The sequence below is a fragment of the Lynx rufus genome, unplaced genomic scaffold, assembly GCF_022079265.1.
Source record: "Lynx rufus isolate CCGP_SWC_20201006 ecotype Redwood Valley unplaced genomic scaffold, mLynRuf1.p SCAF_22, whole genome shotgun sequence".
In the NCBI taxonomy this organism is placed as follows: Eukaryota; Metazoa; Chordata; class Mammalia; order Carnivora; family Felidae; genus Lynx; species Lynx rufus.
In genome coordinates this window covers 6,862,750-6,885,095 of record NW_025814837.1, presented here as the reverse complement: position 1 = coordinate 6,885,095, position 22,346 = coordinate 6,862,750, and the positions used below count along the sequence as shown (strand labels likewise).

Sequence of the window (22,346 nt, the reverse complement as noted above, 5' to 3'; positions counted from 1 at the left end):
GAGGAGGTGTCAGTGTTCACAGCCCACACCCCAGAAATGGGGCCTGGGCTGGTGTTTTCGCCAGCTAAGGCAGCTATAACAAAACGCCACAGACTGCGCGGCTTAGGCAACAGACATGTATCTCAGTTCTGGAGGCTGGGAAGAGGCTGGCCCAGTGCAACAGGGCGATTACTCAGCTCTGTCTTCTCCAGTCCCAATTCTGGACCTCCTCCATGCATTCTGATCAAAAAGAAGGACTAATCTGCTCTAAAGTGGGAGTCACCAGGAATAACCCAGCCCTGTTGTCAGGATTCATTGTAGAGCTTTAAATGTGTTATAAGACAGTTTACAACGTTGAAGCAAAATCCAGGGATGTACATGGGTTAAGTTAAAAGCACAATTTTATATTTTCTCGTCAAACAAGTTGACTTGAGGCAACAACTGAAGTATAATTTAATTCAACAGGAAACATCCCACTTGGAGGGAAAACAGAGAACCAAAAAAAAAAAAAAAAACAAAACTTAAATTAAAGCCAAACATTCTTTCCAAGGCACAGCACTGACATTTCCAGATTGACAAGCACAATGAGTTTGTTTCCATGAAACAAAATCATGAGTCCAGAGTTTGCCTTTGAAACAGCTTTCCACATCATCTCCATTCCTCAAGGCTCAGGGAACGATGCTCGTGGCCTTCCTCAGGGCCAGGTAGCCAGTGACGACATCAGATGGCAGCCTCCGGATATAGGAAAACTCTTCAATGGTGCTGAACCGCAGCTTGCTCTGGGGGTCAGTGTAGTTGGCCTGGGTGGGAAACAGGCACAGGGAAAGGCGGAAAATTGTTGTTAGTGCTGAACATTTTAAGTTCAAGCTTAAAGTTTTTTTCTATTGTACTTAAAGTAAAATATCTTCATTTTGCCTTCCTCTGTCACCACGAATGCTAAACTGCTCACTTTGGCAAAGACTGGTTAATCTTCCCAGACTTGAGAAATAATTCAGGGTATGGACGAAGGGAAGAGGAGTGACCACATCAGACACTACGATTCTTCTGGTTGGTGTCACAAAGGCTAGAAGAAACAGGTCCAAAGTGGAATTCATGAGGATCATCCCTCCCTGGTCCCTGCCTTCAAACCCCCCCTGCTTTGGGGCTCCTGGGTAGGTCAGTCGGTTAAGTGTCTGACTCTTGATTTTGGCTCATGTCATGATCTCACGGTTCGTGAGACTGAGTCCTGCATCAGCCTCTGTACTGATGGTGTGGAGACTGCTTGGGATTCTCTTTCTCTCTCTCTTTCTCTCTCTCTCTCTCTCCCCCCGCCCCCTGCTTCAAACAGATGTTCTAGCTCCATCCCCCAAGGCAGGGAACAGGGGCTTGCCGTGCACACTCGCCCCTCCCTGTCACACCACGCCTGCCCCATGTGCACTCCACTCCTGCTCCTCCACACCGTCCCCGTGCCACTCCTGGGGCTCCCTGGGCTACACCGCAGAGCTGGAGGGGCCGCCCACACCCACCCTCCCACTGGAAGGGACCACCGCCCTACAACTGCAACCAGAGCCATCTTCACAACTTGTGCTTCTGATCATGTCATTCATTCCTCAGCAGATCTCTCAGTAGCTGCTCTCTTTCCTCAGGACAAAGGGCCACATCCTCAAGCACTGCTCCTCAGAGCCGGCAAGCCCTCCTGGGCCCTCCTCCTTCCCAAGCCTCTTCGGCAGCCACACGTCCCCACTCTGGTTCCAACTGCTCTGGCTCTCAGGCCCTCCCTGCATTCATGCCCCATTCGCCCTTTCCTGAGGAGGGGCCCCCAACTGGGCCACTTTACTCCCTAATTGCCTGCTTGTCCTTCAGGACTCGGCCCCCAGTCATCTCATCAGGGAAGCTTTATCTGCTCCCCACTCTCCCCACATCTGTCTCTCACTCTTACACTTATTATCTGCATAACTCTTTGACTAAGGTCTAGGCTGAGAGGCTCCATGAGGCAGGAACCCTGTGCTTTGCTTATCACCGCATCTCTGCCCCTAGTGCAATACGGAGTGCACGGTGGGCCTTCAGGTGGTGTTTGCACAGCGAGTGATGACTGAATGAATGAACGAACAAATGGACTATCAGGATGATCACAGAAAACAGAACTCACTTCCCACTGACATATCAAAATTATCTTTTAGTGTGTTTTCCCCACATGCAAAGTGGAGAAAATAAATTCACTGACTGTATTACCTCAAGTCATGTGGCTTCTACAGATTTTGAAACAAAACATGAGGATGAGTCATTTGGAACTCCTTGAAAAAATTATAAAAGATGCCATTAAAGTCTAGACAGATAACGTCCAGTTACTCGAGTGTGGACTGTCTGCTCAGCGCAGATCAGCTCTGTGTGGCCCCCAGACATGCAGCAGTGCTGTTATTTCAGGGGAGAGGGAAGGCTGAAGAAGCAGGAAGCTGAAGGGAGTCAGTGGTAGGTTTCTCACACTCTATAAAAAGTCCTCAATTCAGCCACAGGGGATCTCCCGAAGCTATTTAACATCCAATGTGTCAGGAAAATGAGATTATTCCTAAAGATTCATTAAAGCTCTCCATAAAATAAAACTTCAATCCTTTGGCTTAATCTAGATCTTGCTTTCTGTACCACATTTCCTGTAATGACAGTAATATCAAGGAAGGCTTAAGTAGAGAGAGAGCAACAAGTCCCCTTTGAGGGCTCCTGGCCACGCAGCGGCCGGACGAACTGGCTGGCAGGGGAGGCTCTACTGCAGTTCCAAGCAGGGGTGCAGGCCTGTGCGTCTGGCTTTGATCATCTGGCCTCCGTATATGAACCAGCTCTGGCCTGGCTCCACTTCTGTGGCTGCCTCACTCCTACCACCACACTGTGCTGAGCCGGCCCGCCCAAGTTCAGACCTCGGTGCCAAGAAGGCTGAGGAATAAATAACGCAGAATACAGAGATACTCTGGCACCGACAGAAAGGTTACCAACAAAAGCTCGCACAGGCCGGACCTGACCTAGTATTCTGAGCAGAAGGGAGGAGGCCAAGTGACACCCCAGAGGTGAACAAGGGAAAAGCTGCACTCCTCCAGTCTGCCCTCCTCGGATTCCACGCCTTGAGCCTGAATACAACAATGACCACCTTCCCGTGGGGCGCCAGTAAAGACCTGTAAGGCTCCCCTGGCTGCAAGGTGACCGGCAGTGTTCACTGCTCACCCAGAACCACTGTACTTCCCATCGCTTTGTAACGAGGGCTAAACACAGGTGTGACCCTGCACACCTCCCTGCCTGCCCACGCCCAGCGGACAGGTGTGGCAGTGTTAACATGAGCTGGGCTTCATTTTTAATTATGTAACTTTAATTAAAAAAAAAATTTTTTTTTCAATGTTTATTTTTGAGAGAGAGAGGCAGAGTGTGAGTAGGGAAGGGGCAGAGAGAGAGAGAGAGAGAGAGAGAGACAGACAGACAGAATTCAAAGCAGACTCCAGGCTTTGAGCTGTCAGCACAGAGCCCGACATGGGGCTTGAACCCATGAACCATGAGATCATGACCTGGGCCGAAGTCAGATGCCCAACCGACTGAGCCACCCAGGCACCCCTATGTAACTTTAATTTACATAAGCAACAAATGGACATATTCAGAGGAAAGGGAAGAGAAGGGAAAAGGAAAAGAAAGGGAAGGAGGAAAACATTATGAATAAGACTAAAGTCCTCTTTTCCAACCCTCTACCATCCAAAAACCCTTGCCTTTCCCCAAGGAAACCACTGTAAATGGGCACGCTTCCAGACCTTGTTTGTATATACCCTTACACATATATACAAACACACCAGAGAAATTACCCAGTATATTTTTGTGAGTGGGTGTTAGTTTCTGCATAAGTGGTACAATGCTGCTTCTACTACTTTGCACCCTCAGTAAACGATACAACTCGGAAGTTTATCCATGTTATTGCATACACGTCAGCCTCACAGGACAGTATGAAAACACCCCCAACCCCACACCCCAGTTGACTGACCTTGATTTTGTTTCCAATATTTTGCTCACCATCACATTTTCTCATAATCACTTCTGCATGAAGCTCCTTGTGCACACTGCTTCCCTAGAAGGCAGACTGCTGGGTCCCAGGCTTTAGCTTTTCTGCCTCAATAGGTATTGCCAAATGTCTTCCAAATAACCCAGACCAAAGTATTCCCACCTCAAAAGGGCCATGTGTGAGGATATCCACTTCTCTATGTTGACGTTTATAACCAAACGTTTTCATTTCTTTTTTTTCTTTTTTTAATTTACATCCAAGTTATTTAGCATATAGTGCAACAATGATTTCAGGAGTAGATTCCTCAATGCCCCTCACCCATTTAGCCCACCCCCCCCCACAACCCCTTCAGTAACCCTGTTTGTTCTCCATATTTAAGAGTCTCTTATGTCTTGTCCTTCTCCCTGTTTTTATTTTTGCTTCCCTTCCCTTATGTTCATCTGTTTTGTCTCTCAAAGTCCTCATGAGTGAAGTCATATGATTTTTGTCTTTCTCTGACTGATTTCGCTTAGCATAATACCCTCTAGTTCCATCTAGAGGCAAATGGCAAGATTTCATTCTTTTTGATTGCCGAGTAATACTCCATTGTAGATATATATACCACATCTTCTTTATCCATTCATCCATCGATGGATATTTGGGCTCTTTCCATACTTTGGCTATTGTTGATAGCACTGCTATAAACATTGGGGTGCATATGTCCCTTCGAAACAGCACACCTGTATCCCTTGGATAAATACCTAGTAGTGCAATTGCTGGGTCGTAGGGTAGTTCTATTTTTAATTTTTTGAGGAACCTCCATACTGTTTTCCAGAGTGGCTGCACCAGTTTGCATTCCCACCAGCAGGGCAAAGGAGATCCCCTTCCTCCACATCCTCGCCAACATCTGTTGTTGCCTGAGTCATTAATGTTAGCCATTCTGACAGGTGTGAGGTGGTATCTCATTGTGGTTTTGATTTGTATTTCCCTGATGATGAGCATTTTTTCATGTGTCGGTTGGCCATCTGGATGTCTTCTTTGGAGAAGTGTCTATTCATGTCTTTTGCCCATTTCTTCAAAGGATTATTTGCTTTTTGGGTGTTGAGTTTGATAAGTTCTTTATAGATTTTGAATACTAACCCTTCACCTGTTATGTTATTTGCAAATATCTTCTCCCACTCCATCAGCTGCCTTTTAGTTTTGCTGATTGTTTCCTTCGCTGTGCAGAAGCTTTTTATTTTGATGAGGTCCCAATAGTTCATTTTTGCTTTTGTTTCCCTTGCCTCTGGAGAAAAGGTTCATTTCTTCCCTACTGATGATTTTTTTTTTTTTAAGTTTATTTATTTTGAGAGAGACAGAGACAGTGCGAGTAGGGAGGAGCAGAGAGACAGAGGGGGAGAGAGAGAATCCCAAGCAGACCCTTGCTGTCAGCACAGAGCGCAACGTGGGGCTTGAACTCACAAAACCATGAGATCATGACCTCAGCTAAAACTAAAGAGTAGGACACTTACCTGCCTGAGCTACCCAGGCACCCCTCTTTTCTACTGTGGAGGCTTTTCCCTTATTATCAGTGAGACTGAATATCTACTTACTGGTCATCTGCATTTCTTCCTTGTAACTGTATTCATATCCTTTTAGCCAGCCCTTCTATGGGATTGTCTTTGAATGATTTGGTAGAGTTCTTTGTATATTCAAATTTTCTTAATTCTTACATACAGTGCGGCAAGAAGTTTTAGGTTAGGTATGACATGACAAGTCCTTGTCCATTACACAAAGGGACCTGGAACAGTGCTTCTCAAAACGATTCTCATGCCTCCTGATGTGTGCAAACCAGTGCAGTAGCCCATGAGCTGCCTAGTGGTGAGGATAAAGCTACCTGCCCATAAACCCTAGCTTCTCCAAGGAGAAATGTCCATTTGGAACCGTAAGAAAATAACTGCTGCCAGACTAGCTCTCCTGCTCTGAACAACTTTTAAAAAAAAAGGGTCAAATACATAAGGTGACTATTTTCAGGCAGGAGACAAATCAGCGTAGGACTACAACATTGCTCACAAGTTGAACTCCCCTCCAAGGTTAGAAGGGGATATGTACTTTGAATGGAGGGCAAAAGAATCCACCACACACACACACATACACACACACACACACACGCATGTGCATGCACACACACGCTGTGTTACAGCACTTCTCTCCCTGTTGTTTTTTTTGTGATCACTGTTTAAGGGTCTATGTTAGAAAGTTTGTAGTGCACCGAGGAGTGTGTGCTTTCCGGAGGAAAAGCTATAATACACAACTGATTCAGAAAGTATAACTAATATTATTTTCAAAAATATAAAAAAACCTCAAATCTTCCCCAGTGTAAAATGTAGCCCATTAGTTCAGTTTGTTACAGATGTTTGGAGTCCTACATTTTTATAAAAATGTAAAGCATTTAAATGATGTCTATGAGTTTTGAAAAGTGAAGTGTGCCTCATATTTCTACAGTTACGAGAAAAGGCCCATCTTCCAAACATAAGAGTGGTGAAAAGGACGGGGAAGCGGGGCTGAAGGAGATGAGGTTCTCTGAGGTTCCCAAGTTCAGCAAGTTGCCCAAGTCTTACTTGTCCAACAACGTTGCTGGTGTTGGAACTGTGTTCCCCAGAAGCACTTTAGGGGTCACAGAAGTGGGGAGGACAGAGGACCAGATCCACACGGGACCACACTGGGTCAGTGGGCTCCCAGGGATTCTGTCAGAGATTTCACTTGGAAAAGCGATGCATAAAATGTTTCCAATGCTTACAAATAAGTTTGAAAATCACTGCATTTACCATAGTGTGTCTTTAGTCTTTGGAGAAGTTTAAATTTGTTTTTTAGAGTACGATCATTTGTAAGATGCGAGAAATTTTTTAAACCTCAGCAGTTAAAAAAGAAGTTATTGTTTCATTCTTGTTATCTCCTATATTAATGAGAAAAGGAAGGGGAAGTGAAACTTGTGTCTCCCACCTTCTGGAGCAATCTTCCCTCCAGCCTGCCCACACGGATGCCCCAGGCTGCAGCCACTCTAAGATAAGCCTGCGAGTGCTTCAGCACAAACCCATTACCTATTCAAAGTATGCAGGCTCCAGGCAGGGTCAGGGCTGGTCGACATCAACACTGTCTAAATAGTATTGTGAAATCTCCTCTTCAACTCAGTGCTAGGAGACAGAGATGTAATTATACTCACAAGAAGACCTGAAACATCAGAATACTTCTTAGCTGGTTTGAAGGATGGAGGAGCATCAATACTGAAGTCTATGGTAGGAAAAAAAGAAAAAAGAAAAGGAAAGAAGATAACTAGGCTGGCTTTAAAATATTCAGATCCCTTTCCTTTTCTCTCCTAAAATGCTGTTGGATAATATTTCTGAAATTAATATTCTGCGATCAAGTGCTCCCAAAACTCTCCAGGGGGATAATGCATTACGTCACAGACCAAGTGCAGGCTCTGGATGCAGCCCTGCCCTGTCCCCAGGGAGCCTGTGCTCCAGCAGAACCACCGGAAAAGCTCATCTGCCCACAAGCCACTCTCACTGTCAGAGGCTACATGGGCTGAGGGCGATGCCAAACAACCCCCGAATTGGGTCTGTGCACCCGGACACCGGAATGTCCACACCCGGACTGCTGACTAATTCACTTGTCACCCATCTGAGTCACCCCCGTGAAAGATGTGCCATGGGACAGGACGCAGACAGAGATTTGACCTCTACTTTCCGATGAAGTTGAACAGAACTTACAACAGTGCTTTACACAGATTGGAAAATACTGCAGCATAAAGCATTTACTCTGAAAAACAACAGCCCAGAAAGCAAAACAGAGTTAGCCTCTAAGCTAGTTGTTAGAAACCCTCCTAAATCTTGGGCAGCCTTGGAAAATACATTTTAAGGGGAGACTCTTGAGTAAGAAGTTTGCCTGACAGAAACGCCAGTACGACCATATCAGGACCTATTCCTCCAGACGGAAATGTTAACGGTGACACCAAAAACCACACACGCATGACGACACAAACAGGTTCAACACAGATACAGTTATGAGGAAATACGTACAGTATCTCCCTATAGTAAGGCAACTATAGAATTCTTAGGCTAAAAGTCGTTTCCTACATTAATGAGGACACAGCCAAATCATGTAGGTTTGCTAGAAGTTGCTAGTCTGAACATTATAAACATGAAAGGCTCCAGACAGCTCACAGTTAGGGTCGTTCAGTTGCCACGGCAATGCCCTTTCCGAAGCGAGGATCTGTTTCAGGTTCTTCCAGGTTCTGTTCTTCTTGCCAGCTACCGCGCCACCGTGGCCAGAGTGCTTGAGTTAAAGACGTGGATCAGAAGAAACAAAACTCAGTGGAGGCTACCATTTCAGAATCTGAATCATGCTCATTCATAACTGTAACACAGCCCTCATTCTGTCAGCTCTCTTGTGCCCCAAGGGCTGTTTTTTTAATTTTTAAGTATGATACTGTACACTTTAATCTTACTTATAAAAACACAACTTTTGGATTATCAAAACCCATGAGTTAGTTGGTGATAGAATAGAAATAAAAGGTGGTTTGTTTGTTTTAATATGCTTATAGAAAATCACATCCTTTGTTAGGACTAACTTTATAGAATTCACTCATGAATTTCCCATTACTTTAAAAGAAATGCATTACAAAATTAAATTTAAACTCATGACTACATCTCTAAACTCCCTTCTGAGGGCAGGTCACTGCCTCATAAATTACTGGAGATCCTGGAAAACCCAAGTAAGCCTCCCATCATGGCATGGCAAACCTTCTGGAAATTTCTTTTTTGTTGTCATTCTATAAAAATGACAAAGTAAAATGGAAAAGAATAACAAAGTCTGTTGCAGGCACTGGTAATATTGTATTTTCAAAACTAATTAATGAAAAACTTCTAATGATGTAATATGAGTCTCTATAATAATATAATTATTATATCCTTTAAGAATGAAAAGAAGAGTAGCCTATTTCTACTTTAGAGCAACATAAGTTAGATTTACTTATGCTAAGGAGGAGCACTCCTCCTTCAGTTAATTATTTTAAGCCTCACCTAAAACTTCTGTAAAACCAATGAAAAGGGATGGTGAAGAATCATGGAAATGACCCACCCTCAAAATAGTATCTTTAACCAGTTCCACAAAAGACACCCAAATCCTTGGGAACCAGCACACTGGGAGATCAGTGGGAAGGGCCCTCCTTCTGCCCCCACCCGTCTCCTAGCAGCCTCCTTACCACAAAGTTTGGATCCTTAAATGGCAATGGCTTGGCAGCTTTTTCCATAGGTCCTGTACTATAATCAGAGGGCACCATTTTATTCTCACTCATGGCTTCCATGCTGATACCCTTAAAATATAATAAGGATAGTCTGAGGTCAGGTTCTTCTAGGTGAGTTCCCTAACTCGGCTCCCAACAAGACACAAGATGATACCACAGGACATGTGAAGAAAGACAGTGTCCCAGAGCCCTAGCAGGTGGCCTGCACCAGAGAAGGCCATTCCAGACTGGGAGCAGCCCCTGTTGTGCAGAAGCCACAGCAGAGACAGCCAGGACCCCAGTTCCCGGTTCCCTCAATGTGCCAAGCATTAGAGATGGGTGTCCTACCTGAGCCAGCTCATTTAACTCGGACAACTGCTCTCTTATCCCCAGTTTCCAGAAGAGAAAATAGAGGCTCAGGGGTATGGCTTCAAGGCCACACAGTGATTGCCTCTGGATTCAAACCTGCTGATCTTTCTTGTCAAACTGTGTCTCAAAACATTGAGACAAAAAACGCTCCAGCCCTTGTAAGGGTGTCGTCAGCCAGAAAACCCAGGCTACAGCTCTTATGCTTAAGGGGCGCAGCAGGATAGAGGCATTCGGAGGAAGGAACAGAGAGAGGGAGAGGAGGCTGAATGTCCACAGGTCAGCTGGCTAGAGCCAGAGCATCCTGACAAGCAGGCTAAATACTTTAAAACAAAAAACATTTTATTTTTATTTTTTAATGTTTATTTATTTTTGAGAGGGAGAAAGACAGCTGTCAGCTATGTGCTGACAGCAGACAGCAGCGATGCAGGGCTCGAACCCACAAACTGTGAGATCATGACCTGAGCCGAAACCCAGAGTCTGACGCCTAACCAACTGGGTTACCCAGGCATCCCAAACAAAAAACCTTTTAAGTCAACCATCACATAGAAAAAAAACAAGCCAAACTAAGAACCACTTCTGATTTTTAATGTGATTTCCAGACTACCATATTGGTTTTTTTTTTTTTTAATGATACGTAATTTACATACAATGAAATGCACAGATCTTAAGTGTAGGTTTCAGGAGTTTTGCCAAATATTTACACTTGTTTCATCTATGTCCCTATCGAGATACAGAACATTTGTATCATCCCAGAAAGTTCCCTCAGGCCTCTTCCTAGTCAATACCTTCCACCCTCAGGTGGTATCTCCCAGAGATGGGATCTGACAGCGGGTACTCTTGTGTTGGCTTCCTTAGTTCAGCACAGAGCATTTGAGACCTGCAGTGTTGCTGCAGAGGTCAGTAATCTGTTTCCCTGTATTTGTGGCCACTCAGCAGAGGAACACCACCACAGTTTATCTACTCTCTGCTGATGAACATTTGGGGCAGTTTTAGTCTTTGGCTATTATAAATAACGCTGCTGTGAACATTCTGTACCAACCTTTGTGCAGACCTGTGTTTTCACTTCTCTTGGGTAAATACCTAGGAGCAGAATGGTTGGGTAACAGGGAAACTGCCAACTCATTTTCCTAAATGGCTGCCCCCTTTTACACTCCCAGCAGCAGTGTAGGAGAGTGCTGGTTGTGTGTGTGTGTAAATTCCATCACCACTGCCCCCACCCCCTCAGGGACATCCATGTGGGGGCCACGGGGCCACTCGCTCTGCTGCAGTGGTTCTCTGAACAGTCTCCTCTCAAAGACCATCCCAGACTCTCTGCCAAGGTCTCTGCATGTGGGCCTGTGCTCCTCCTCTGTCCATACCACCTCTTTTGTCAGGCATGCCCCTCAACTCATTCCCCCTTCACGATCTTTCCTAACTCTTCTCTATTCCAGAGCCCAGCTCGGTGTCAACTCTGTAGGAGCTAAGAGGCTTCCAACTTCTCAACCTTTTCCCACCATCCATAGCCACGAATGTTCTATCTCTTCTCTCTCCCTCCCTGTCCCATGAGTCCTTCCCTCGGCCCTCAGCCTGTATCTGCACCGTCCTCAGCTCTCGGCCTGAGGACGGGCCCTGTGGTGCACACCTTGCCCAATCCCTTCTCTCCAGCACAGTCAGTGACACACTCTTAAATGCAAGCCCGATGTGAGTCCGCAATTTACAGCGGGCCAGTGGGCCCCAGTGACCTTCAGATTAGAAACACACCCTGGCCTCCTCTCCTGCCTCAGCGTTCACTCCCCCATCTTCCTGTATTTTTGTATTTTCTGGTACAAAATCCATTGAGTCATTTTCTATATGGCACAAACAGTTTCCAATTTTCCCGTGCTCATTTGTGCTTTACTAAGATTATTTTCATTGGGATTACTCCATGTCAGTTTTAATTTTGTAACAAAGATTAGATTTAGCATTTTGTACATAACTTTTATTGCCCTTCTACTTTTTCCTTCATGGTCATGACATTTCTGCCAGGTACGTGTATCCTAGGAGACCCAATGTGATGAGGAAAATTTGATTTTCCCATCACATTTAATCAATAATCAATGTTACCTTGTATAGGTTTAGCCAGTTGTCAATGTTATTTTGTGTTGACTATTTGTAAGACTAATATCTATTATAAATTAGATAAATGATGGATAGTTCGTGTTTATGTCTTAGTCGATGAAAAAACAGCAGCTTTATGAAACAGGGAACAACAGACCAGAAGAAGGAGAGACCAAGAGACAGGTGAGCAGATGAGAGACGAGACTCAGAGAGTGAGAAGGCAGAGCAGGGACACACCCTGCCTGCTTCACTGTATAGCTCAGTCTTCCGTCCCCTGCATCTTACCCAGTGCCTGGCACAGAGTAGGTTCCAAATAACAGCTAACTGATTACCTAGTTGGCTAGAGTTAAGAAACAAGACAGCACAGAGTAACTCAGTGCCAGCATCCATATCTTAAGATGCACATGCTCAGGAATTTATTGTAAGGAATCCTTTCTGGGGGGAATGCAGTGGCCGAACACAAGGAAACACAGGAAGGATGACTCAGAAATGACAGGGCCAGGTTACCTATGGGGCATGGGGAACCGGGTGGAAAGGACAAGGAGATGGGAAGGGCAGACAGGAGTAAAACTTCTCTGAGTACAGCTTTGTGTAGAGTTTTGACCTTCTGAACCATGTTAAAGTTTCACATACTAAAAACAAAAAGTAATAATAATAGTAATAAAACCAACAAGGATGGGCAGCAGGTAGGGAAAATGGACTACAAACGAAAACAAATCAACCTAACTGTATTTTGAATGACAAACATAACCACACTGAAGGGGAGGAAGGGAGAGAGAATTCCAGTGACCTCTGAACACAGTATTTTAGCAATATAACCTAAGGCTAAAGGCAAAAATGACCATAAACAATTGGTAGGTTTTTTTCTCACAAGGGTACAGGTTAAGAATTCCGAAACTACTATATACGTATTCTAAGAAGGAGGAGATGAGGAATGACGGAAGGCTAGAATGAAGCCTGTGCTACGGGGCTGAAATCAGAGGTTAGCAATGTGGACTCATGGTTTTAACACAGCATAGATCAAGAAAGAGATACAGAGAGTAAGGGGGAAGAACACACACATACACAAACACACCGATAGTTGCTAACTCTCTCCACTGAGAGGGCTGGAAAACAACAGGCACACCTGTGTTCAGATCCTGGTTTCTGAAAGTTATCTCCATTAAAAAAATAGCTGGTTCTAGGGCTGGGGCAGAAAAGTACAAGATGAGCCTGTGGTTCGAGAAAAGTAAGAAAAGAGCTGTATCAGTTTGCTAGGGCTGCCATAACAAAATGCCACTGATTGGGTGGGTTAAACAACAGAAATTTATTTCCTCACAGTCTGGAAACTACAAGTCCAGGGCAAGATGTCTGCAGGGTTCTCCTGAGGCTGCGCTCCTTGGCTTGTAGATGGCTGTCTTCTTGCTGTGTCCTCACATGGCCTTTCCTCTGTACACTCCCCTTCTTGGTGTCTCTTCCTCCCATAGGGACAATGGTCGTAAGGGATTAGGGCTCCACCTTTATGACTTCATTTAACCTTAGTTACCTCTGTGATGTCCCTATCTCCAAATACAGTTACATTCTGAGGTGTGCTAGGGTTAGGACTCCCTATAAATCTTGAAGGGAGGCGCACTTGAGTGGGTCAGTCAGTTAAGCGTCTGACTTTTGATTTCAAAGAAGGTCATGATCCCACAGTTTTGTGAGTTCAAACCCCACATCGGGCTCTGCACTGACAGTACAGAGCCTAATTGAGACTATCCTCCTCTCTCTACCCCTCTCCTGCTTGTGCTGTCTCTGTCACTCTCTCTTGCAAAAAAAAAAAAAATCTTAAAGGGACATAAATTCAGTCCCTAACAGCACTCAAAAACTGATGGGGGTATATTAAAGGACACAGAAGCCAATTTGAAGAGGTCCCCACTAGCTAAGGACACTTTGAGCAAAAAAACAAATAACACTGATCTAGAATATATAAAGAATTGTTATCACTCAACAACAAAAAGACAATTCCATTTTAAAATGGGTCAAGGATTTCAATAAACATTTCTTTGAAGAAGATCTACAAATGGTCAACATCATTGGTGATTAGGGAAATGTAAATCAAAACCACAATGAGATACCGCCTCACACTCACATGGCAACATACAGGATGGCCACAATCAAAGACATAACGTGCTGGCGAGGATGTGGAGACACCGTAACCCTCATATGCTGCTTATGAGAATGTAAAAGGGTATGGCCACTTTGAAACATAGTTTGGTATTTCCTCAAAATGGTGAAGAGGATTATCCTATGACCCAGTAATTCAACTATTAAGTGTATACCCAAGAGAATTAAAAAAAAAAAAAAAAGTCTGTGCAAAAACGTGCATGTTCATAGAAGCATTTTTCATAATAGCCAAGAAGTGCAAACAACCTACCTGTCCATCAATGGAGTGTTATTCAACCATAGAAGGGAATGAAGTACTGATATATCCTACACCACGGATAAGCCTTGAAAATATTATGGTAACTGAAAGAAACACACACAAAAGGCTGCATATCATGTGATTCCATTTACGTGAAGGGATTAAGATCAGAGATGGTCAGGGGCTGGGAGGATGGGGGAATGGGGAGAGACAGCTAAGAGGAAGAGGGTTTCTTTTCAGGGTCATGGAAATATTCTAAAATTAGATGGTGGCACAACTCAGTGAATATCCTATAAACCACTGATGAGTACACTTAAGAGGGTGACTTTTATGGTATGTGGATTATAACTCAATAAAGCAGTTAACAAATAAACATGGATGAATGAGTAAAGCTAGTCTCAAAAAAAAAAAAAAAAAAAAAAGCTAGTCTCAAAGTATCTCCCCACAGCATACCTTAATACAAACAGTGGAGAAACCCCGCAGACACCATCTGAGTAAGTGCTCCAAGCTAACACTGTCAGTAACAGAACATGTGGCCATCGTGTGCCAGGATGTGATGCACTGAGAAGGGGACAGTGTCACTTCTGTACTCCTGCCAAAAAGGTATTACGCATATCTAATCACGAGGAAATATCAGACAAGCCCAAACTGAGGAATATGCTATAAAATAAGTGACCAGTACGCATCAACAGTGTCAGGTCGTGAAAGATAAAGACCAAAGAACTGCTCTACATAAAAGGAGGCTAACAACATATGACAACTAAACACAATGTGTGATCCTAGACTGGACCCTGGACCAGATCAAAGACAAGCGTACGTTCTATGTATCGGTGTCAGTGTTGCTTCATTGTGAATGCCCTAAATTGGATGGCTGTACTTTTGTTATGTGTTGGAGAATGCCTTTGGTTTTAGGACATCCACACTGAAATATTTAGAGCAGTAAAACAAAACAAAACAAAACAAAACAGGGGTACCTGGGTGGCTCAGTCGGTTACACATCCGACTCTGGATTTCAGCTCAGGTCATATCTCACAGCTCGTGAGTTCGAGCCCTGCATGGGGCTCTGCACTGACAGCTCAGAGTCTGCTTGGAATTTTCTCTTTCCCTCTCTCTCCGCACTTCCCCCACTTGCACTGCTCAAGTGCACACTCTCTCTCTCTCAAAATAAATGAATAAATATTAAAAATAATAATAATAAATAAAATTTTTAAAAAGTACAGTGGCCAAGAGAGATCTCTCCCCTGGGGTACAGCCAGCTGCTAACCTGAAGGCGAATGAGCCAGAGGCTCCACCGACCTCAAGAGGAAGCTATAGCTGGCATGCAGGTCAGGAAGAGTGACAGTCACCTGCTCTTTCAAAAGGCAAAGGAGGAAGCCTAGCCCACTGGCTGGAAGACACATGAGATGAACAGGTCTAAGAAAACCCACTGCTGTCAGAAGAAGCAAAGGGGTCCTTTTCTCAAGAAGCTTAGAACCAGGGTGGCTACGGGACTACTCCATGAGGAGCAGGCTGATGGGCATGGACTTTCAGGAGGCTGGGCCTACAGGATGGCCTAAAGTACATGAGAGACAGGAAAACAGCCCCAAGAACCATGCAGGGAGCATCACATCAAAACAGAAAAGCATACTGTTGGGGTTTTTCATTAAGAAAATGACTACTTATGTAATGTCTCCACCTGGGAGAGAATAAACAAACGGAGCTGCTAAAGCAGCAAGGAGAGATCCCAGAGGGACATGGAAAAGCAGGCCCCAAGCCCCCCCCCCCCCCCCCCCCCCCCGGCCCAATGATTACAAAACCATCCACAGAACACTCAGCTGGCAGCCACCAGCCTCAAGCTATAGCCTTAAGGCTTTCCTCCCCTGCAGGAACTGCAGAAAGATGGCATCTCTCCCTTTCTCTGCATGCCTCTTTCCTGATTCCTAGTGGAATCAGGTGCTGTGTGCACAGTGAAAAACTGGGAAGGAATACGGGGCGCTCTTTGATGCAGGCTGTTCCCAGGCCCCAGGGAGAGACGGGAACGCTGGCGGGCAGAGAGGCCTCGCTGAGATTGGGGAGGCCACCGAGAAAAGCAGGTACCTCAGCAAGTGTGTGCGGGTGGGAAGGTCTGGGAGCTCTGCCAGGGGAGCGGAGGCACCGTCAGACAGGTGCATCTGCTTGGGGGGGGGGGGGAAAGGGTGGGCGAGACAGCCAGAAGTCTGCATCGCCGCCGTTCCAGGCGGCACCACAGAGAAGGCAACAAGGGAACGGAGGTGCTGTGCTCAGGCCCTGATTTTCAAAGCGGACCCCACCTGCTCATTTGGTCCCTCCATCCTCTGTCCTTCCCTTGTCAGCAGGCCAGTGAGGAGCCAGGCTGAGGAAGGCGCAGAGAAAGGAAGCCATCCCAGGGAGACCCGAGCCACATGGCTCCAGAGCTGCCTCCTGCCTGGCAAACTCATGGCTCTCCTCCCTCTCACACCAGGCTCCAAGAGAACACCCCCACTCCGGGCCCACAACTGGGTGTTCTGCCCTTCTCTCCTCCCTCACCCCAACCTCCCAGGGACTGCGCCCTCATTCTTCCCTCCCCAGGGCTTCAGCCATGCCCAGAGCCTGGTGCCTATTAGTGACGCGATCAGAGGGAGCGGCCTGCAAAGGGAGGATCAAGTCTGTGAGGCTGGAACACAATCAAATAACATTTTGAGTGATGTGCAGTTTCCACATTACTAAACCACGTTAACACCAAGAGACTTCATGAGATGAACCGTCCCATCCCTGAGACATGAACACCCTACGAAGAAGAAAGAAGTAATGCTTAGCACTCAGGGCTACCCCTCTGTGCAGCTCGAGAAGAGCTGACCTAAGGCCCAGGGAGGAGATACCTGGCCGTACCAAGGCAGCACAGGCCTGCAGTCCGTAAGGCCTCCGCTCGCCCAATAACAGCTACATCTCTCTGGAGGGCAGCCTGCATAACTGACCCAGACTTCAGGATAACGTGGTCACAAAGAAGAGAGACAAATGCCCTTTGTCTTATCACTGAAAACCCAAATCCTCAGTTACATCCGTCTAACAGTATTCTAGAATCAAATCGCTGAGCCTAAACCAAAACTATAGCGTTGTGGTAGGGTTACTGAAAATAGCTCAAGTGTGAGAAGCAAGCTAACTATTCAATCAAGTAGATTAAATAAGAGCACTCAATCCCTTGAGAAGTCTGTCAACACAGAGAGATTCATGAAATAACGCTAAGTGAAAGCAGGGTCCACAATGTCATACATCAAGGACAATGATGAAAAACTGTATCTCCACGTAGAAAACACAAGCTGTCGGGGAAGAAGTGGGTGACTTTTTATGTCCACTTTAAAAATAGAAAAAAGGAACTTCTAAATCTAACATTATCATGATTTTCTTTTAAAGTCGGGGTAGAATGATTACTTTTTGGACGAACAAATCAGTCTAGCATTCTCTGGTGCCTCCAATTACAGAAGAGTCTATGATCAACTGCACTCTGCATAATAATAACCTTCTCAAGGAGCAACTGCTGCTGCTTAACATATTTAGTTAGATGTTGTGTTCACTGCTTAACCATCACATATCAGTCTATTGTGTAACACTCAGGCGACAGGACAATTAGGTTTCTCTGCAGATTCTACCAACTTCAATATGCATCTGGAAAGTCTACAATGCCATATACTGATCTAATCAACCCCCCCCCAAAACATTTCTCTGTACCATGGATTTGGTTCTATCAAATATTTAATTCTATCTTCCAAGGTAGAAGAGTGATAAGAGTGATATCAAGAGAGGCAGTCAAGAAAAGAGAATGTGGACTCTGGACAATCCACCTGGGTTCCAATCCTGACTACTGTGTGTAGTTTGTGTGATCTCGGGAAAGTTACTCAATCTCTCTCTCTCTCTCTCTCTTTCTCTCTCTCTCTCTATGATCCTGTCTTTTTATCTGGAGAATAACAATTCACAGAGGTTTATTTTAAGAATTAAATGAGGTAGGGGACCTGGCTGGCTCAGGCAGTGGAGCATGCGACTCTTGACCTTGGAGTAGGAAGTTCAAGCCCCAAGTTAGGTGTAGAGATAATATAAAAAATAAAATCTTAAAAATAATAATAATAATTAGGGGCGCTGGGTGGCTCATTCGGTTAAGTGTCCGACTCCTGATTTCGGCTTAGGTCATGATCTCGAGGTTTGTGGGTTGGAGCACTGCATCGAGCTCTACACTAACAGTGTAGAGCCTGCTTGGAATTCTCTCTCCCTCTCTCTCCCTCTCTCCCTCTCTCTCTCTCTCTCTCTCTCTCTCCCTCCCCCTCTCTCTCTCTGTCCCCCTCCCCAACTCGTGCTTGCTCTCTCTCAAAATAAATAAACTTAAATAATAATAATAATAATAATTAAATAAGATAGTACTTAGAAAGTGCTTAGCACACATTGCCTGGGATACAGTAAATCTCAATAGATACTAATTATTATTATTTATAATGATTTCTTTCCCTTTAGCAAGTGTATCTGTTCGCCAACCTAAGTTAACACTAATCATTTCAATGTATCATAACCAGAGTGAAAGGGAAATAGCACTTTCCAGATTATGTCATTATTGATCAACACCGGTATTTTACACGGAAAATACAAATCCAGTTGTACAATCTGTACAATTTAGCAAGCACAAACAGTAATTTCTGCTGAATTAAAGATTCACTTTGATGAAATAATGAAATTATTTTAGTACTATTAAACTATTTAATACTATTTCCTAGGACTGACATAAAGGAATTTCTATAAATGCTTTGCTCAGAATATCAAAAATATCCTTGGGACACTTGGGTAGGTTAAGTGTCCAACTTTGGCTCAGATCATGATCTCACAGTTCACAAGTTCAAGCCCCGCATGGGGCTCTGTGCTGACAGCTCAGAGACTAGAGCCTGCTTTGGATTCTGTCTCCCTCTCTCTCTGCCCCTCCCCCCCTCCACACACTCTGTCTCTGTCTCTTTCAAAAAATAAAAATAAACAAAAACTTTAAAACATATTCTGCTCAACTCCTGAATACTTCCAAACATAAAGCCCTTTAAATTTCATCTATGTACACAATTTTACTTGAGAAACAGCATGCACATTCTAGAAAGTAAAACCCACCTTAAGAATCCACAATATCAAGTTATTTTAACCAATTTCAAAAAGCATTCTAATGTCGTATATAAATGTCCCTTGTAAATTTTTAAATCCCATGAAAGTTTTACAGACACTGCTTTTTTGTAAGAAACAAAATAGCTGAAACTATTGAATTTAGGAAATTTAGATACTGAAAGATCTGTAAAGTCCCTTTGAACTCAAGAAATACAATTGTTTATATAAAGAGCACTCATTTCCCACTGATAAAACCTTAAGCAATCTGATATGTGTGCACAGCTCCAGCCCTTGAAGGCCCTCCCCATTCAGACCCACCACCCCTCAGAATCCACCTCAAATCCCTCTGCCTCCCCACCTTTCCTTCTGTGACTACCGTCCCTGCATGAGTCCTCATCTTCCTGTCTCTCACCACCTTAGGGCACCAATACCATAGAATACCTATAACCAACTTTGGTACATGGTTAGAAATTACTGTATTTTCCTAATTGTTTCATAAATGTGACAGGTAGAATTGTTAAGAAGGCCCTTCAGATCCCTGGCTTCTAGTGTTCATACCCCTTCTACCAGTTATTCAAGCAAACGCTAATATAGGTACCACTATGAAGGGGTTTTGCAGATATAATTTAGGTCTCAAGTCAGCCGACCTCACACAAAGGAGACTATCCAGGTGGGCCTGCCCTAATCACATATATCCTTCAATCTGGGTTCAGAGCTCAGTGTCAAGAGAAGTCAGAAACATCTGTATGTGACAGGGATTGGATGCAAGAGATTCTCCACAGCTGGCTTTGAAGATGGACGAGGCTGTGTGGCAAAGAATGAGACCAGCCCAGTCAACCCTTTGATTTCAGCTTTGTGATACCCTGAGCAGAGAACCAAACGTCAGTCACACCGTACCAGGACTTCTGACCTACAACGAGATACCTGTACACAGCCACCAGAATGGCTAAAATTAAATATGGATGATGCCAAGTAGTGTTGAGAGCATAGAACAACTGGAACTCTCATTCTTTACTGGCAAGAATACACAATAGTGCAGCTACTTTGGGAAATGCCGTTTAACAGTTTGAGGTAAATGTGTGTCTAAATAGTGGATCCAGCAATTCCACTATTATCCATTTACCTAAGAGAAATGAAAACCTGTATTTGCACAGACTTCTATAGGAATGTTCAGAGCAGCTTATCCATAAAAGCCAATCAAATGTAAACTCAAATGTCCATCAGTTATGGTATGTTTACACAATGTACCAGATACCTTGATATAGATAATATGAATGAATGAATGACTCTTGAAAAGTTTCACAGAGAAACTTAAACACAAAATAGTATGTTCTATATGATTCCATTTATATTCTGTTCAAAAAGCAAAGTCAATCTATGGTGAGAAATATCAGAACACTGGTTACCTGTGGCAGGGAGGGTATTGACTAGAGAGGGTCGGTCACTGGGGAATTTTCAGGGGCTCTTGGAAATTCCCTTGATCTGGCCACATAGATATATACATATATAAAAAGTCATTGATCTGTACTCTCAAGATTTGTGCATTTTACTGCATGTCAGTCCTATCTCAATAAAGTATTTAAAAAGGGCAGGGGGGAAGACTACCCATTACAACTACAAAATGCAACGGGCACTTAACATCTCTAGAAGGTCGCTCTTGGTTCTTGGTGAATGATGCCACGCTATGTGCTGTAGAGGACAAAGGAACACACTCTATCTTTTCCCTCTTATTGCTTTAAATAAAAAAGCAGAAGCTAAGAAAAATACTAATCTAACCAAAATACTAATCTAACCAAAACACTCCTCTGCAGAAAATCCTTTGCTGGAATTGTGGAACCTAGATTGCCCAGATACCGTGAAACCTGTGCCAGGCACTGTGCTCAGGGCTTTCCGACCATGACCTCATTGAATCCTTTGAACAACTCCATTGGGAAAGACCAAACCCACTTTGGGACGAAGAAACAGAGTCAACAAAGTACTTTTCTGAGGATGAAGGAAGCCATTCTTGGTATTCCTACATGTAGGACATTCGGGCGCTCTGCACCTCACAGACACTCGATAAACGTCCAAAGAAAGGACGAAGGTGAGACACGTTGACTGAAAGAGCAAAGTCCTGAATCTCCATCTAAATGCGACCTCGACGAAGGAACGATCATGCTACTAAGTCGGTATTAACCCCACCCTCCTGCTCTCAAGGAAAACGCAATGCAGTTGGTGCTTGAACCAAATCCCACTTGTCCACACTAGGGAAAAAAATGTTTCATTTGCACCGCAAATGAGATCCGCATCCACCGGAGGCAAGACAGCAAGGTCCCACACCTTCGCCGGGCCATCAGCGCCTGGCCGCCTGCGCCCTCGCTCGGCCCCGCCCTGCGCACGCGCCTTCGCTCCGCCCCGCACGGCCCCGCGCACGCGCAAGCTAGGCGAGCCACAGCATACCTGCGTAAAGCTGGCGCCAGCCACTTTTTTCTTCTTACTGGCGCTGTAACCCCCAGCGCTGCTGCCGTTGTGGGAAGGACTAGCTGGCCTCTTCTTGCTGTTCCGGGCTATCCCCGGAGTGGAAGTGGTGGCCACAATTGGAATTTGAGCCGCCATCCCTACCGAGTCTTCCTCCACCCCCACCCCCCACCTTCTCTGTGTGGGCTTTGGAACTTCCGGCTCGCTGTTACTTCCGCCTTCATGTGTGAAAATCTGGCCTGGATTCCCAGCGCGTTCGCGGACTTCTTTCGGCCAAATCTAAAAGGCGGAGGTCGGAGCAGTCCCTTCCGTGGGGGCTGGATGGTGTCAGCAGGCGGTGTGCTGCTACTCAGGCGCTCTGAACCGGGGCACGTGCTTGTAAATCCTCAGTGACTGAGGAACAGAAGATCTCCATCTTTTTTCAAACACTGGGTTGTTCTATTAATAACCGTGTTGCCTTTTCTCACGTTGTCAGAAGAATAATTAATAATTGATAATAATAATAACAATATCTGAGAGTAGAGGTAGGGTTGGTCTGAGTGGACTGAACAGACTGAACAGTGGTGCTGGCATTCCCCTTGGTCTCTGCCTTCTCGTGTGGAAGAAATTTGTGTATATTCACTAGGTGTCCAAATGGACTGGAAGGGTAGAGTGGTTTTTAACCTTTTAGGACCCCCAGATCCCTTTGAGAATGTAAGTCCCTTCCCTACCCCCACCAAATGTATACAGGTGTA

General features: G+C 44.7%; 1 protein-coding gene across 1 annotated transcript; it reads right to left on the bottom strand.

Annotated features, from left to right (window-relative positions):
• Positions 1-362: 362 nt before the first annotated feature.
• Positions 363-21,790, bottom strand: INO80C (INO80 complex subunit C). The gene is made up of 5 exons (XM_047087028.1): positions 21,595-21,790; positions 9,207-9,317; positions 8,167-8,278; positions 7,167-7,234; positions 363-779 (listed from the first exon to the last, which is right to left on the bottom strand). The coding sequence occupies exons 1-5, from the start codon at positions 21,748-21,750 to the stop codon at positions 648-650; spliced, it is 579 nt and encodes a 192-aa protein (XP_046942984.1). The 5' UTR covers positions 21,751-21,790; the 3' UTR covers positions 363-647.
• Positions 21,791-22,346: the final 556 nt, after the last annotated feature.

Excerpts from the sequence above, each read along its gene's own strand:
- INO80C (XM_047087028.1), bottom strand. The coding sequence starts at position 21,750 with ATGGCGGCTCAAATTCCAATTGTGGCCACCACTTCCACTCCGGGGATA. Across the intron at positions 9,318-21,594 it reads CTGGCGCCAGCTTTACGCAG|GGTATCAGCATGGAAGCCAT; the intron begins GTATGCTGTGGC and ends TTATATTTTAAG. Across the intron at positions 780-7,166 it reads CTGATGTTTCAGGTCTTCTT|GCCAACTACACTGACCCCCA; the intron begins GTGAGTATAATT and ends TTTCCCACCCAG.